At 39.8% G+C, this 18,794-nt stretch overlaps 1 protein-coding gene across 3 annotated transcripts in view; it reads left to right on the top strand.

Annotated features, from left to right (window-relative positions):
- The first annotated feature begins 6,156 nt into the window (after nt 1-6,156).
- The window catches only part of dab2ipb (DAB2 interacting protein b), a 179,309-nt gene continuing 166,671 nt past the window's right edge, over nt 6,157-18,794 (top strand). For 2 of the 3 annotated variants that reach the window (XM_082542352.1, XM_082542351.1), the window contains exons 1-2: nt 6,157-6,177; nt 9,414-9,519. Coding sequence is in view for 1 of the 3 variants with exons in the window: in XM_082542354.1 (XP_082398480.1) it covers nt 18,204-18,243 (40 nt within the window). In the remaining 2 variants the exon portion in view is untranslated. Of the gene's footprint in view, nt 6,178-9,413; nt 9,520-17,930; nt 18,244-18,794 lie in introns of those variants that run through there. The other variant, XM_082542354.1, reaches the window with a different exon arrangement.

The raw sequence follows: 18,794 nt of genomic DNA, 5'->3' as shown, positions 1-18,794 counted from the left end.
TCCGGCGATTATTCACTAAGTTCAACAAAGTTACGTCCACTTCCAGGACAGTTTCACAGCAAAAAGCAACTAACAGAGACTAACAACAGCTAACAGAGGCTAACAACAGCTGTCAGAGGCTAACAAAAGCTAACAGAGACTAGCAACAGCAAAAAGCAACAGCAAAAACAGCAAAAAGCAACAGCAAAAACAGCAGTTTTACTGTCAGAAAAGTTCAGTCTATAGTCAACAGCTCACAAGTGAGCTGTTTTTTTCTAGAGAAAACGAACTAAAACTAACGAAAATATATCAGTACTACTGCCACCACTGTAGCTATGATTATGCACTTTTATTAGGAAGGGTAAGAAGACCAGTAGGTTTAATAAAAATATTGCATTCACTGTTTGGGAATTAGACATTTTTATACATAGTTCCCCATTTTTGGAGGCTAAAAAGTCCTTAGACGATTGACTAACAAGCAGTTTTATAGCCTTGTGAGGAGATTAAGCAGATAAAACAAGTTTTTGAACTTATTTTCTGTAGCTTTTCACTCAAACTATCAATAAAAGTTTAAAGATCTGTTGATGCGAGTAACGTAGGCTTTCATTAGGCTGAAAGGTTGCAAATAAACCTGAAAAATAGCAAAAACATCAGATGTGGCTATATCAACAACCTAGTATGTTCTTAAAAAGAAAGGAATACACTGGCAAGACAACTACATGATCAAGATTCTTTTCTTGGTCAAGAAAAACCCGTCTAACTAACGTGAGAGGAGATCCGTTAGTTCATGAATGAAAATGCAGAGTTTACAACTAGAACAGGAAGGCAAGATTAGGCTTTGCTTGTCATGTTTCGGCTGTGTGGCAGGCAGGAGAGGACCCAAACGCAAACTCACGGGGACAGAACTTGAACTCAAAAACACAGCTTTATTGCTGGGAAAACAGAACACAAGCAATACAAAACTAAACTGGAAAAAGCTAATTATAATGCATACCAGGAGACACGGGGAAAATCACACACAGCATGAGGGAGAACGCGACACAGGACTGAGGGAGACGCAGACATAAATACACAGAGGGTTAGCGAGGGAAGTGGGAGCACACGGGGAACACAGGTGACACTGATAATCATAACAAGACACGGCAGGAGTGAACGCAACACTGACGGGAGACGGGCAAAGTAAAACAGGAAGTACAGAGGTTCAGACAGGAGGAGAGAGCACGGGGAGAACACAGACATAACAGGCTGGGGAAAACGTGGAATAAAACACAAGGAGAGACGAGGGCTCACAAATACACAGAGGGGCACACAGGGTGTAAGAGTCACAAGGGGAAAACACTTAGGGAACAACGTAACAGGGCAACCCAGGAAGCATGGCCTAAATAAGGAACAAAATACAAAAATACATGAAACTAAGAATACTGGGCCAACATGGCCCAGGATCATGACATTGCTGGGAAACCACTAAAAGAGCCTGTCCAGGTCTGTGAGAAAAAAAATTAAACTGTTGTACAAATGAACTGATATGATTGAAATGATTAATAAAACCCATTCAAGATTAAGTGACACCAGAATGATGGGATGAGAAAAGTGTTGAGAACTAAAAGAGCATTAAACATGAAGAAGGGAATGTTTTGTTATGGACATGTATGGCTGCCAGTGGAACTGGGTCACCAGTGTTTACTGATGACTTGACTGCTGCTAGAAGAAGCAGGATGAATTCTAAAATGTACAGAGCTACACTCTCTGCTGAGATTCAACCAAATGCAGTGAAACTGATCGAAAGGTGCTTCACAGTGCAAACGGATAATGACCCAGAGCATACTGCAAAACCAACACGAGAGAGATTGTTTTGCGTGAATCCTCTAAAGCAGGGGTGGGCAACTCCAGGCCTCAAGGGCCGGTGTCCTGCAGGTTTTAGATGTGTCCTTGATCCAACACAGCTGATTCAAATGGCTAAATGACCTCCTCAACATGCCTTGCAGTTCTCCAGAGGCCTGGTAATGAACTAATCATTTGATTCAGGTGTGCTGACCCAGAGCGATATCTAAAACCTGCAGGACACCGGCCCTCAAGGCCTGGAATTGCCCAACCCTGCTCTAAAGGAAGAGGACACAGTGTGTTGAGTGATGCAGCAACATTTATTACACAGCATCCCTGCATGTAGCTACCTGGTTTGGTGAAAGCGTGGGAATATACAGTAACATTGGAGTAGCACACCCTGACCCATATGCTGCATTCACTTGCCTCTGGCTGACATTCACACAACACAGCAGGTGATTGTTACTATCAGTGAAATGTTGTGGTGGATGCTAGCCATGCAGTGTGCAGGGAGTACAGCTGAGAAGCTTAAGTGTTTTTTTTTTTTTTACATTTTAATCACTCAAGTGAAGTCGAATAAAGGTCTTTCAATGTGCTCAGTGTTGATTGACGTAGTGTAACGGTAATACAGAGTGTGGGGCTTGATGAATTACATATGCAGTGCCTTTCTGAGATTTATGTCAGATGCTAGAGAATCCAATTTACGCATGTCTCAGTTTCTTTTTTAATGGGTTCTTTCTTCACCTGACATCCACAGAATGATTGAAGTGAAAAAAAAGTGGAGAGCGTGCGGTAGTCATTACCTCTCCGGTGGCATTTGTGATTAAGGAGAGTTTGGACGTTTGCTCAGCAAAACAGTTATTTGGACAAGTTCTTCTCCCAGAGATGTGGGGCCCATTAAATCTGAATCCTCCTCTTTTCAGCTTAATTCATCACTTTTTAAAGAATATAATTATGATGTCTTATTCTACTCTATTATCAAGAGCACAAATACTAAATACACAATGCCTCTTCTGCGCCTTTATAATTGATATCTTTCTTTGTTGCTGTGCTTTGTCTCTTCTTTCCCTCTTCAGACACACGGTGTCCTCTGAGACACCGGATGGCACGTGGTCATTCCTATGAAGAGCGAAGTGTGTGGAACCCAAAGTACTGTGTGGTTGCTGACTGTCAGATGCTGCTTCTGAATGAAGAGGAGGTGGTAAGAGCAGACTTTACAGTCCAGTCTCTTGTCTGTCATCTTTCTGTGTCGCTATTGTTTTTCTTCTTCTTCCTTTTTTCCCCCTCTTTACAAATTTATTTTCTTACATTAATTTGTCTCCACATAGATTTATTGCATCTCTAAATTTGCAAGTTTTTTTAGAATGTTCGGGCAAACCAAACATTCTAAGTGAAACCTGAAGTAACACATTTAACTTCATCTTCGTGCAGGGTCTGTAAGTAGCTGGGTGAGCTGGCTCTTTGCCTCCATTGTTTTTATTAGTGTCACGCCGGATTATGCAAGTCTCGGTAAGATTAGAGGTCCGGTTCAGCAGAAATCAGGAGTCAACACGCTAATCTAAATTGCACTGTCCACTCAGCAATAACCTGTCCTTGTGAAGCAACTTTTTGTAAGCCTGTAATCAAAGTGTCCACATACCCACAACAAAGCACATTTAATGGTTTTTAAGCTGCTTTGGTGTCTTCATCACATTCAATGCATACATCCCTAGATGTAGCAGGGATTGGACAATATACTGCCAAAAGTATTCACTCGTCTGCCTTCACACAAATAGGAACTTGAGTGACAGCCCATCGTTAATCCACAGGGTTTAATATGATGTCAGCTCACCCTTTGTAGCTAATATAGCTTCAACTTTTCTGGGAAGGCTTTCCACAAGGTTTAGGAGTGTTTATGGGAATTTTTAACCATTCTTCCATAAGCGCACATGTGAGGACAGACACTAATGTTGTCCTTGTTGACCATGAAGGAGAGGTCAGACGTCAAATTATACATGATGTTTTAAAATTTTATAGAGTACTTTCTATATGTTGACAATACACACCACACTTGTAAGAATCATAGTTTCCCCACTTTCCGCTCCCACAAAGTTTTATCAGAATTCACTCAAAATCTTTTAAGCTATCATGTTTACAGACAGAGAGAATGACACGCACACAAATGCTACGTAAAACATAACCTCCTTGGCAGAGATAATATTGTAATATTCAAGGCCTGTGATACTACCGACCTACGCAGCCAGTTTAATATTAATGGTAAAAAAACACTACTGTCTAATTGTTTGCTCAAAGTAAATGATTATTTACACAGAGTAACATGTTTTCAATAATTTATTATGATCAGACTGACCTTACAATGCATGGATTTGCGTGTGTGTGCATGTGTGTGTGTGTGTGTTTTGCAGTACCAGATTGAGCTACAGTGCGGCTCGGCTCACTTTCTGTATAAAGCAGCTATAGATAAAATGATATGATGATTACAGTTGAGGCTGAGGCTGATTCAAGCCTGCAATGAATGGCACAAAAAAATCACATTATATAAGACCCCTTTTAAATGAATAAATACTGGAATAAATTACTCAAACTGGGACTTCTGAAAAAGTAATTGAATATACAGGATGCTCAGAACATCTCCTTTGTCCTCATAGAGCTGTCTTTTACTGCAGTGGTGTCTTAGGGATAATGTTGCCAGGCAGCTCATGTTTCAGTTTCAACAGATGTTTTGATCTAAGAGCCAGCAGCAGCAGCCTGCAACATCCCCTATCGAAGGGACTACAGGAACCTTTGCATTAACTTTTAAAATAGTGATGGCCAAATGCACAAAAACAAGGCATGGCTATTGGATTTACCAAACCTTTTAATATAACAGTGTGGCTACCGAAACTGGGAAGAACAGCATGGCTTCAGTGTTTCTTTGTATGCAATTACCCGGCTATGCCACACTGAAACAGAGCAATAATTGCAGGGAGGAGTAATTTCAATCGACCCACTGGCAGTCTTTCCTCCACAGTGCTTTTTGTTTCTCAACAACAAAAGGACAACAGCTTTTAAATGCATCCATCTAGAGACCCAGCCTTGAAAAGGTTATCTCTGGATTTCTGTCATGTCAGCAACCCGTAACGGTGTGATGACCTGGCTCTGACAGCTAAACAAGCTCACCTCTAGTGAACAAGCAATCATAAATTCCGGGTCAAACCATTATATACACTTAATGGACATTTATGTAATGGCAACTATTTTAGTAACATTTTCTTCTGAGGTGAGGATTATACTTAGTCACAAAGTGAGTGGTTTGACTAAATAACAAGAAGACAATAGCTTAATTAATGCTCATTTAGCATGCATTCCTGTAGAGATTGCTCTTTGTATGAGTATTTTATGATGTTTATGTGCAGATGCATGTAATGATGTTGATAGATCTGGAAAGAACTGGAAAGCAAGAAAAAAAAAAGCAGTTCAGTCTGTTATTATTGACACTCTACACACAAATGTACTGGACTACATGTTGCACTTAGAGGAGATGCTCTGTCATGGAAACCCAGGCTACGAAGCTCTTGGCACACTACTATTCATGCTGATGTTAATGCCAGAGAAAACTGGAACTGCAGCTGCTAAGTCAGCAGAGCATCTGGGACTTAAAAGCACTATGCTCCTGAGCATTTGCTAACCCACACTCTGTAACTTTATGGAGTTTCTGTGGTTGTTAAACATTTATACATTGCAATAATACTGCTTACAGCTGATCGCGGAGTATCCTATTATAGTGCCACACCTAAACAGAATGACCTGTTCTTTTACAAATGTTTGTAAAAGCAGACTGCATAGCTCGATGCTTGATTTTTAGTCACCTGCGTCAATGGGACTGAGCACTTGAATTCAAAAATTAGAAGGCGTAGCCCATATAATGTGTCTGCTAAATGTACAACAAGCAGGTTCTGTCCACATATTAATTACTTTTCATAGCATTCATCAACATTGTTTCAGGCCTCTGTTTTTCAACATTGATATGGTGGTTTGTTCAGACTGTGGATGTCCTATTTGTCTTTTGGCCACTATGGCGGCCCTGAAAGGTCAAACATGCTGCAACTTAAGAAAACAACAGCAAATAGAAAAAAATGTAAATGCTACAAAAGCAAAAAATAAATAAATACAAAAGACGTTGAATAAAACAAAATCTCATAAAACACCACGCAAGTGTATTTGGCGAAAAGATAATGTGGAATGATAACTATGGAGGTGACAGAAATAAAAATGTGCAAATGATTGCACAGAGAGAGAAAGGTACATGTTTGCTATTAGCCGTTTAATATTAGCTTGTCACTTTAGCAGCTCTACTGTCACGTTGTTGTCACCCCACAAACACTTCACCTGTATTTTGTAAGTTTTTGGTATTTTTTATGAGCCTTTGCTCTGTTTTGTGTGTGTGTGTGTGTGTGTGTGTGTGTGTGTGTGTGTGTGTGCTTTTTATTCTTTGTTGCATTCAGTTAGCTTTAGCCAAGCATTATGCTACTAAAAACTATTGTTAGCAAATCAACATCAGCAATGTAAATTTGGCTAAAAGCTAAATCTAACTTGATAATGTATTCAATATATTATCAGTTGAAATACTTAACATTTTTATATTTTATATGAACAAAAGAAGCACTGCATGATGTTCTTTGGGCATACAGGGTTACATATACGTTCAGCTCAGACCAGCATGGTCCAGCATGGTATTTAGCTGGTCAGGCCTACAATCGTGATGTGTGCCCTGATACTGAAGCTCAGTCAGAGGTGAGCAAGTGGAAAAACAAAGCAATTCAAATTGAAGGAATGAAAAAAAACTATCCAGTTTCTTCATTCTCCGTGTTCAAAAATAAAAAGTGACATAAGAAGATTAGAAGAAAACATGACTTCAACCTCAGTAAAAGGTTTACAGCTCCATTTATTGTGGGCTTGTCTTTTTTTTAAAGTAAATTAAGTCTTAAGCTGTAATTGTGCTGTATAATTTTTCTGTGTTCATCCTTTAGCTTTGCTACCAAAGTGAAAAAAAAATGTGGAAGTGAAAAGAAAAAAAGTAATCAATGCGTAGAAGTACAGCGAGACTCAGTCTTTGAACAAAAGTTTTGATTGCTTTCTTTGCTGTGATGATGTTTGCTGTAGGGCTTTTGGTAAATACTCGCTTTTCTTTATTGTTTCTGTTTCTGACTTTTCGTTTCATCTTTTGTCGTATTCTGTTTTTCTGTCTTGTTCGGTTCACTTAATCTCTGCTTTCATCAGTCCTGTCTTTTTACGCCTGTTCCTCTTCCTTATTTGTGCGTTGCAAACCGTTAAGAGAAAGATGTGAAAAACATAGCGTGACGACAGCCGATGCTCGCGTAATCCATGCAAGTCCTTTGTGATTTGTAAAGCCAATTTGTTTCTTCCTTAACACATGACAAATTAGAAACAAACAGCAGGCAAAAAGAGGCAAAGCTGAGTGGATACCAGTCTTAAATTTGTCAGGCGTTTAAAATTTTTGAGGGCTGCACTGCGAACTGTAGGTGATAAAACTGAAATGAAGATGTGATATCTGAAGGTTTTCTACAGTCTATACTATCCAAGCTTGTTGTGAAGCCTTCCTTGGGTCTATAGAGCACACTGTGATCCACTCAGTCATTACACTAAATCTGCACAATGATTGCACCGTGCTCATAAAGACATGGGCACGGTCAGTAATAGTACAGCTGTGATGCTTTCCATTTCTCTCCATTTCACAGGAATTGCACCCAGTGTGGTCTTCTGCAGCAGAAGCGTATTCAGAGATGCTCTTCTGCATACCTTTGTTGTAGAGAGTGGTTATTTGAATTAACTGTTGCCATTCTATCAGCTTAAAGGAATCTTGCCATTCTCCTCTGGCACCAACACGACATTTCCAGCCAGAGAACTGCTGCTTACTGGACATAGTCTTTTCTGGACTATTCCCTATGAACTCTAGAGATGGTTGTGTGGGAAAATACCAGCAGATAAGCAGTTTGTCAAATACTCAGACCATCCTATCTGGCACCAACATTCACGCCACATTCGGTCACTTTTCTTCCCCATTCTGATCATCAGTTTAAACTTCAGCAGGTTGCCTTGACCGTGTCTACATACCTAAATCCACAGAGTTGCTGCCTAAATGCATGTAACTGGTCAATTAGACATTTGCATTACCAAGCGATCAAACAGGTGTACCTATAGAAGTGGCTGTGAGTGTATAATTCTAAGCTGCACAGTACTGCCCATAAAAGGGGTTCTCAATTAATAACAATGAGAACTTTTATACTGGTATAAAAAATAGTTTTAAAAAAAGCCCACGACACAAATTCAACAAGTTAGCATGGTTTTGTCAGGGGGGGGGGGGGGGGGGGGGGGGGTTACGGCTGTAACCAAATTAGTGCTCGCAGTGCTTTATTAGCATTTCTTACACTGATTTCCCTGTTTAATCAGGTGACCTTTTATGCTTTTAAGCCTTTTAAGCTAGATCTGTAATTGAATTTACTCAATTGACTGGGGGAAAAAATACCTCAATTGGGAGAGTGCGTTTCAGGTTAAGACCTTAGTAGAGCAAAGGAAGCACAGGTTATGTAAAATCGCATCTCTAGTCTTTCAATATTTTAGGCATCCGAATGCAGAGTACGCTCACTCTTCAGATAAATTATTACACTGTCACTGAGCTTGAAAAATTAATAGCTTGATGAGAGGGTGATTAAGATGATTTAAATAATTGATTATCACAACAAAGCCGCAGATTTTACTCCAGTCGCTGCTTAAAACCGTTGTTCTAGAATCTGCAGTACTGTAGCACAAGTAAGACTGCAGACTGTGTCAGAGAAACGTGCTTCAAGTTACAGCCAATATTGCAAAGTCATTATTGCCACCAGACACTATCACTGATGCTGTCAGTTCGAGCTGTCCTTAAAACTCGAGTCCCACGAGGCAAAGAGAGGGAGAGACTCAGAGAGGAACTCGGAGAGAGAAAGAGAGATAAACAGATGGACATGAAACACGGGAACAGAAAAGCAGACAGACAGGGTGCTGCATTGAGTTGAGAGGTGTGAGGATGTTCGATAAGCTATTATCACTCCACTTCGAGGACAACAGGTCCTTTCTGTCTCTCTTGTTTTCTTTTTCTTCCCACAGCTCACCACTTTTCTCACCGCAACCATTCTTTTCTTCCTTTGTCTGACTAATTGTTTGGAGCCAAACATTTGGTATGCAAGCAGTCGGATGATATGATCAGACACTGACTGATGTGCCACTAATGCCTGCTCTGTTTTAGTCAATGACTTCTAATTTATCAGGACTGCTACAGCTATTGTGTGCTGATGACTTAGCACGACATTAAAGATGGTGACCAGAATATCCACAACAACAGATAAGGAGACTCAGTGACGCCTGTCTGTGTAATTCATTAGTTTTTTGGTTTTGTTTTTTAACACCACCATTTATTTAACCATTCTTCTGTGTTATCTACTTTGCGCTTTTTATTTTATTGATTTTTTTTCACTTGAATTTATTGAGGATTGTATCTGTCTTGAATTATTTGCTCTGCCTCTGTGTCCCCTTGAATCGCTCTTATTCTCAGCTAGATGCATTTCTTGTTTTTGCAGCAGAGGCGCTCTGCGTCATCCAGGGGACATCTCCTGCGTCGCACCATCAGCGTCCCGGTGGAAACACAGTTTCCAGAATTCCACAGCCAGCTGTCCACCGAGAGCGGTGAGTTGCCCGAGGATACACACATATGCTTTCATAAACATGCACTTATTAGTAATACTCCTGTTGCTTTCTAAAAGGCATTCACTTAAAGTAGAGTGATTGATAATTCTGTTAATATGTTAAGAATAGAGACTTTTGATGAGGTTTTTTTTATTTAGATTCAGTCCTCTGTCTCCAAAGCTGCAGAATTTTGGTGCTCAACTTATCTTGAGAAGTGCTTTCTTTGTGATATAAACAGTCGCATAACTAAATGAGGCAACTGGGTCTTGTGCTGCTTACATGCCTGGGTGAGACGTAGAAAATTCTTTTCTTCCACTGTATATCCACTAGATGGAGAGCTTGCTGCTTTGTAGCACTTCTCTGCACTTGTGCCGTCTCATGTTAACGGCTAAGAGAGATAGGGAAAAATTCTTTCCAAGTGCTGCAGTTACACTGGACTTTTTCCTCTTGCTTTTATGACAATGTGATAATAGTGTGTTGAATTCTTTTTTAAAGGTACATGTGTAGACAGTCGTGTCACTGAAAGCTGTCAGAGTCTGTGGTTGTGTTGCGATCAGTCCAAATGAGACGCCACTATCAGCTTTCCAACCGATGCTGTGCCGGTGTGGAGCCAGCTCTGCTATGGTGCTTTTGGATGACAAGCTCCGACTCCATGATTGCTGCACATGCTTTATGCTCAAGTTTTTAGTTTATCTGTTTTAGTCTATCTGTTTTAGTTTTAGGGAAAGATTTAGAGATGTGTATTTTTACAAGTATTTACAACGACATCACAGTTACAAGATTGTGAGCAAGGGATGAGACCTCAAGAGACTGTTGCATATGCATTTTTGAGAGTTCCCTTCTTGAAGGTGAACTGATTTTATTATTTATTTATTTATTACACTTATTACTGAAATACACGTTTTAAAAAAAACTTTGAAAAAAACTTTTGCAGATTGCACTCACACGCTGGTGCACCCTGTTTAGTAAATCTGGCTGGTGTTTAAGGCTTGGTTGATTTGGAGTGGAATTTGCAGCTTTAACCAACCATCACCATCAGAGGGCGCCATTTAGCTCATTTTAACATCTAACTCTACTTTCCCAGACTAAGTCAGTTTTACATGGGCAAGGGTGGGCTGCAGATGAGTGCAGATGAGTCAACATGTTGTCATTTTAGTAGTGAGTGGCTCTGGTTTACTTGTTTTATCAGCTTTTATGGATTTGTTTGGAAATTTGCCAATATCTCCACTTGGCTGATAGGAAACCTGCAACTGTTTGCATGTAGTAACTGTGCTCTCACATGTGTGTTGTGTTGTTCGAGTAGTATTGCTCACATTCTTTACTTTTTATAGTGGGACTGCATCAAATGTACACCCTAAACACCTGAAGCTTGTCTCCGTATCTATTGCGGACCTTTGTTTTTCCTCTGAAGAGATTATTCTATTTACATTACATTTTGTTTTGGTGAATATTACCTTGTTTATTTCCATCTTCTTTTTTTACCGCAGCTACTATGAGAGCACTGTTTCTTTCAGCATGCACTTGCTTTTATTTGTAGCAGCATTTCTTCTAAGCACTGAGTCACAAACAAAAATCTGGGTAGTTTTTCTTGCCGTGAGGTTTTTGAGAGAGTCTATTTCTATGTTTGTGAGTGAGTGTGTATTTCTGCTTATTTGGAATAAATGTGGCTGCTGTCTGTCAGCTTGTGAGCTGATACATATAGCTGGTACATATAGATTGAACCCAATTAGTGTGCTAAATATAAGCTTATGCTTATTTTTGTTAGGGGTCATAGAAACGACTGCACTGTTAAACCATCACTAGTGGAAACAACTTTTAAAAAGTACAAAAAAAAGCATGAATTACAAATGTTTTCATTTATTTTGTATTCTCAGCTAAAATGTCTTAAATATTTGACATTTTTCTTCCTTCTTGCATTCTGTTATTGACTCATATCGTTTACTTTACCGCCGAAGTAAGGCCGCATTATTGTTAGAATAATGAGAGCTAGATAATGTGACAAGCAGAAAGGTCTTTCTGTCTGTCTCAATGTTACGGCCACATTCATTCTAAATGAGCTGACAGCCCAGAATGCCATACACATATAATATTTTCTTCTGCAACATGTGTTTCCCATTTTTTTGCCATCCATTCCGATTGATTCGAGCGATGACATGAAAATGGGAAATCAGCAGAAGACACTTGATTACACGGCATCTCTGTGATTAGGTTGATTTTGTTTGGGAAGAGATGGAGGCTAAACGAATAAATAGTCTGTCGACTTCTCCCATAGTTACAGGGTACCTTTGCAACTTTGCCAGTGACAATCACAAACATTTTCCATGATGATTATGTAACACAGTTTCAGAACTGCTGATTCGCATTTCCATAGTCACCATAATCTATTCTGAGTGTTAGGTAGAATACATTACAATACATTAATACTATATTAATGCAGCAGTTATTATATCAGAAGTTAAAATGTAGCCTCATTCTTTATAGTCTTCTTTTACCTTGAGTATGTAGGCAAATTCATCTTGTTATTCTTTAATAGAATTGCCATAATACACACAATTTGACTGTAAAGATAACTTGATACAGTTGGATCTATCCATTTTGAATGCAGACTGGAGCCTATCCTCGCTGTCACAGAGGCCCGTTACACCTTACACAATTATTCACACCTATAGTCAATTTAGAGTCATCAGTTAACCTAACATGCATGTGTTTGGATTGTACAGCAGAGAGCTTAAGCAGGCATGACTTGCAAACTCCACACAGAAAGTGAGCAGTTTCCAACTGTGAGCACAAACCACAACACCATGCTAGCTGAAACAATGTCATAGCCAATATTTTTTTTGTTTATATGCTGTCAAGTGTTTTGTAGTTTTTACATATTTGATTTAAGTTTAAGTGATTCCTCTGATGATTAGTGGATATCACTTATTAGACTTATTATAAAGTCTTTAATAAGACTCCAGATGCTCTTTCTAGCAGTAGAAATAGTTATGTACATGTCATTACCAGTACTGACTTAATATACAATAAAGTTATTATTGCATGTTGTTGATCTGCGTACATGTGAGCGCCTGACTTTTTGTAGCTTGCGAGTTAATATTAAGAGTGTAAACTAGGGGTATCCAACTCCAGGCTTCAAGGGTATCAAGATGTGTCCTTAAAAGGCTAAATGACCTCCTCAACATGTCTTGAGGTTGTCCAGAGGCCTGGTAATGAACTAATCATTTGATTCAGGTGTGTTGACCCAGGATGCTATCTAAAACCTGCAGGACACCGGTCCTTGAGGCCTGGAGTTGGACACCCCTGGTGTAAGTGTATAATTTAAATATAGATTGGTAATGGCGTGGCATTAATACGTTAGCCAAAACATTTACACCAAAATAAATGACTAGCATTGTCCTCCTTTTCTTGTCATAATCTTGTTTGACTAGATTTAGAGCATAGATGTGATTACTATATTCGGCCACGCTCAACTAATCTATTGCTCTTGAAAATCCATTAGCTACCAGGGCCACTTGTCTTTTGGCCAGCATCTTTTCCAAGTCGGACATGTGCCCTGTCATCTGCAGGGCTATGTAGCATTTGTGTGTCTACTTTGTCAACAAGCCCTCTTGCAACTAGCAAGAGGTAGCATGTTTGCAACCATGCCAATCATTTTGTTACTATAAAAGTTGAAATGAACAGTTATAACCTCTCTTCCCTGAAGTAGAGGCATGAGAGCATATAGAGCATATAGTATCCGTGTCCATGATATCCTATATGGTATGTTGTATGTCTTAATTGAGTGAAAGGGAACAGATATACACAATGTGTCATTATGTCTGCTCTTATTAAAAAAATGCCATTATTAGATTATTAATACTAATGAAACAGAGCATAGTATTAAAAATAAATCCATCGAAAGGCTACCATGAGGTACTCCTGAGCAAAGTACCGTCCCTACACACTGCTCCCCGGGCGCTGAATTGGTGCCTGCCCACTGCTTCTCTGAGTGAATTGGTTAAATGCAGAGAGTAATTGTACTGGCAATCAACTGCAATTTACATTTTAGATCGACAGCATAATTTTCATAACCCATTAAATGGCTACTACTGCAAAACCGATCTAAGTCTTTCAATCTAAGTCCAACGAGTCATGATAAAAAAAAACTTATGTTACCTTATCGAGTGCAGATTTGCAGCAGAAACATGATGGTCTTCAAAACTAAGTGAAAACTAATAGTAAATGACTCTTGTTCACTGGTACAGGAGCAAAAAGAAAAAATAAACTGATCACTTCAAAAACCTAAACTGACACAAGGGTTTCTAAATGTATTCCTAAAGCAAGTAGTAATACAGGGAGTGCAGAATTATTAGGCAAGTTGTATTTTTGAGGAATAATTTTATTATTGAACAACAACCATGTTCTCAATGAACCCAAAAAACTCATTAATATCAAAGCTGAATGTTTTTGGAAGTAGTTTTTAGTTTGTTTTTAGTTTGAGCTATTTTAGGGGGATATCTGTGTGTGCAGGTGACTATTACTGTGCATAATTATTAGGCAACTTAACAAAAAACAAATATATACCCATTTCAATTATTTATTTTTACCAGTGAAACCAATATAACATCTCCACATTCACAAATATACATTTCTGACATTCAAAAACAAAACAAAAACAAATCAGCGACCAATATAGCCACCTTTCTTTGCAAGGACACTCAAAAGCCTGCCATCCATGGATTCTGTCAGTGTTTTGATCTGTTCACCATCAACATTGCGTGCAGCAGCAACCACAGCCTCCCAGACACTGTTCAGAGAGGTGTACTGTTTTCCCTCCTTGTAAATCTCACATTTGATGATGGACCACAGGTTCTCAATGGCGTTCAGATCAGGTGAACAAGGTGGCCATGTCATTAGTTTTTCTTCTTTTATACCCTTTCTTGCCAGCCACGCTGTGGAGTACTTGGACGCGTGTGATGGAGCATTGTCCTGCATGAAAATTATGTTTTTCTTGAAGGATGCAGACTTCTTCCTGTACCACTGCTTGAAGAAGGTGTCTTCCAGAAACTGGCAGTAGGACTGGGAGTTGAGCTTGACTCCATCCTCAACCCGAAAAGGCCCACAAGCTCATCTTTGATGATACCAGCCCAAACCAGTACTCCACCTCCACCTTGCTGGCGTCTGAGTCGGACTGGAGCTCTCTGCCCTTTACCAATCCAGCCACGGGCCCATCCATCTGGCCCATCAAGACTCACTCTCATTTCATCAGTCCATAAAACCTTAGAAGAATCAGTCTTGAGATATTTCTTGGCCCAGTCTTGACGTTTCAGCTTGTGTGTCTTGTTCAGTGGTGGTCGTCTTTCAGCCTTTCTTACCTTGGCCATGTCTCTGAGTATTGCACACCTTGTGCTTTTGGGCACTCCAGTGATGTTGCAGCTCAGAAATATGGCCAAACTGGTGGCAAGTGGCATCTTGGCAGCTGCACGCTTGACTTTTCTCAGTTCATGGGCAGTTATTTGGCGCCTTGGTTTTTCCACACGCTTCTTGCGACCCTGTTGACTATTTTGAATGAAACGCTTGATTGTTCGATGATCACGCTTCAGAAGCTTTGCAATTTTGAGACTGCTGCATCCCTCTGCAAGATATCTCACTATTTTTGACTTTTTTGAGCCTGTCAAGTCCTTCTTTTGACCCATTTTGCCAAAGGAAAGGACGTTGCCTAATAATTATGCACACCTGATATAGGGTGTTGATGTCATTAGACCACACCCCTTCTCATTACAGAGATGCACATCACCTAATATGCTTAATTGGTAGTAGGCTTTCGAGCCTATACAGCTTGGAGTAAGACAACATGCATGAAGAGGATGATGTGGACAAAATACTATTTGCCTAATAATTCTGCACTCCCTGTATGTGCTTTAATCAGTGTGTAACCTTTAAAGCTGGATTTTGTGTGTGTGTGTGTGTGTGTGTGTGTGTGTGTGTGTGTGTGTGTGTGTGTGTGTGTGTGTGCGCGCGTGTTTTGCACCTGTAGCATTTTCTAATCTTGATCCACATCACAACACTACAAACACTCTCACCGTCTATTTTTTGCTAAATTATTCATTGGCATAGGTCCCTACCTCTCTTGTCCTTGTGTGACACGAGCTCTAAACAAGCAGTGTGATGAATAAAAACTTCACTTTGATGAATAGGAATCTAACACAAATCAGAGAGCGGTCTCATCTCATCCTCAGACTGAATAGCGAGTGGCTGCCGCCTCTATTCTTTTGAACTCGTCGAGTTTTCTGCACAAACACCCATAAGAGCGAGAGCCTTCTTATGCTCCCACCAGAACAACTGAGCTTAATTTCAAGTTTTAGCCTCAGAAGAGTTCTCAACTTTTGGTTCTTGGGCACATGCTGCCCTATTTTCCTCCTTTTTTCTTGCTGTAAGCTGTAACATTTAGATAGGATTAAGTAGAACCACATAACTGACCAAAGGCTGCTGAATGATTTATACAAGCCTTACAGCCCAAATACTGAATCACATGTGTTCTAAGTCCCTCAAGTCATTTTTCTTCACAGAGTGTCTAATTACAATTAGCTACTATTAACTAAAAGTGACAGTGTTCTTCACATTGTGCCACTTGACATTGGGCTGATTGGTATTTGATTATTTTGCCTTAAAATAAAAACCATCTGAAATATTGTGGAGATATAGCTCATCTTATTTTAGATCAGCTATATCTTTCTATATATTTTCTTAACCCATAGCTATATAAACTAGATAAACTCAAGTGCTGTATGTATAGAGATTAATGGCTCCATTTGGTTGAATTGCTATGCTGAAAGGATTGAACAGAAACGATTGCAGTGTAGGTGCTGACTCATCCTGTTGCTGTACACTAACCTATTTCTGCAATAGAAATAGGTTCATGTACACTCAACGGCCACTTTGTACATCTGTTCATCTGCTTTGAAATGCAAATATAAAACCAGCCAATTGCATGCCAGCAACTCAGTGCATTTAGGCATGTAGACATGGTCAACACAAACTGCTGAATTGCAACTCGAGCATCATAATGAAAAATAAGGTGATTTAAGTGACTTTGAATCTGCCACGCTTGTTGGTGCCTGACGGGCTGGTCTGAGTATTTCAGAAACTGATGATCTACTGAAAGCATAGCTAGTGTGTGCAGAGAATGGTCCGGAAAAGAGAAAATATCCAGTGAGCACAGAATTTGCCTTGTTGATTCCAGAGGTCAGCTGACAGTTGCCAAACTGGTTCAACCTGAAAGGAAGACAACAGTAACCCAAATAACTACTCATTACAACCACAACCCTCACCCACCTCAAATTTCTTTATGGTTTTTGGGGTTTTTTTTGGATCAAGACTTTCTTGTAATTTCTTTTTAAAGTGGTCTTGACCAATCAGCCTGTCCAAAGTGTACCCCGCCTCTCACTCTATGGTAGCTGGGTTATGCTCCACACACCCCCGTGACCCTGAATTGGATTAACAGAAGAGGATGGATGGACAGATAGATGGATGATTCTCAAACAGCTGTTGTTTGTGCAAAAATATGGCATATCTCAGCTTGGTGTGCAGTGAGTTCTTAAAAAATTGAAGAAGCTGGACAACTAGAGGGCAAGAGAGGAAGTGGCAGACTTAAAAATCTATCTACAGGAGATGAACAGCATCTGAAAGTCCTTAAGAACTAGGACAAATCCATCAAAGACGTGACACCGAACATGAGAGAGGTGGCTCAAGTGCGATATGTGTAGATCATTAAGAAAATTCATTATGATGATGTAAAGTAGATTTAATCAAACTAAACAGAACAGCAATAGGATTAAATATGTAAAACGGTGAAAACTGAATTTGGTTCCTATTCAAATAAAATACACTTGCCAAGTTGAGGTTGTAATATTAAATATATAAGGAGTTTTACAAATGCAAAATTCAACTTTAGGTTGAAAAACCCCTAATGAGCAAACATCTTTAAAACCACTGATCATACAAACATTTTTATAATTTTACTGTCATGTGTGGAAAGAAGGAGATTGGTAGTTATGTAGAGGCAATAATATTACACATAGTTCTGACACTTCTTGATTTTATTGGAATTTGAATGTTTGTAGGTCTTAAAGCAACGTTTAAAAACATTCAGTATGACTTTTTTAAATGGTGCAGGAACTCTGAACTTAAATGTGCTGTTTTGCGCCCACTCATAACTCCAGAGTTATAAGCAAGTACTTTTTTCCAAAACTGATATTACAAACTTCTTGTTACTTTTTTAATGATGAGAGAAAATACATATAAAGTGTAATATTGATCAAAGTGGAAACACTACCAACACTCCCTCCACCCGTATCTCTCTCTCTCTCTCTCTGTGTGGAAACTGCTTCTTTCTCTCCTCCCTCCCATTCTGTGCTCTCTCTCTCTTTCTCTCTCTGCCTGCTCTCCAGAGAGGTTGCTCAGTCAGACAGATGTAACACAGCGGTGGAAGCCTGAGCTGAGCTGGCAGGCTGCAGGGGCCATACCAGCGGCAGCACCTCCGAATTGGGGGGGGGGGGGAACGGCAGAGCAGAGACGGCACTGGCAGAGGAGATAAAACAGGACTTGCAGTTGTAGTTCCAGCGGTTGCAGCGGAGTTATCGAGTAAACTTTGCCTCAGGATATGGGTGTGTTGATCCGAGCGCTCATCGCTCTGTGAGTTTAACATGGACACTGACACCAGCAATCATCCAGAGGCACAGGATGGTAAGTGGGAGGAAAAAAGATGAGAAATGATGGAAGTGATACTTTAAGTGGAAAAAAGAAAGAAAGTTGAGGCACATATGTAAAAGAGAGTTCGGTCACTTGCTTTTCCTGTCAGCTTTCTGTTATGACTAGGCTTTTCGCTTGGCTCTTGAGCTGTTGACTAGGGCCTCAGTGGTCAGTGATGAATGGGACTCCAGTCTATTCTTCTGAGTGAGGGGGTTAAGGGGTGAAGGGCGTTACATAGCAATGTGATGAAATGGGCTGCCTGCTAAAGACGCTACTTGTCTCAGCAGGATTTGCTTTTGGCTTTGTTGTATGTGAGCAAGTTCAAACCTCTGTGCTGTGCTGATTCTCTCTGGGATTTGCCTTCAGTTGTTGACTGCATTTTGGTATGAGCTTCATGCAGCTGGAAGCTCTCTTCTCGGTCTTTGAATAGAATAATTAAACGTGGAATATGTGAGGTCCGTGGGTGGACCAGTTAATTTTTTTTGGTGTTTTTTTTTTTTTATCTCAAATGCACCGAGATATTTCAATCTGAATATTTGAAGGCT

The sequence above is a fragment of the Aulonocara stuartgranti genome, assembly GCF_965226115.1.
Source record: "Aulonocara stuartgranti genome assembly, chromosome: 7".
In the NCBI taxonomy this organism is placed as follows: domain Eukaryota; kingdom Metazoa; phylum Chordata; class Actinopteri; order Cichliformes; family Cichlidae; genus Aulonocara; species Aulonocara stuartgranti.
This window is presented reverse-complemented; position numbering and strand designations above follow the sequence as displayed.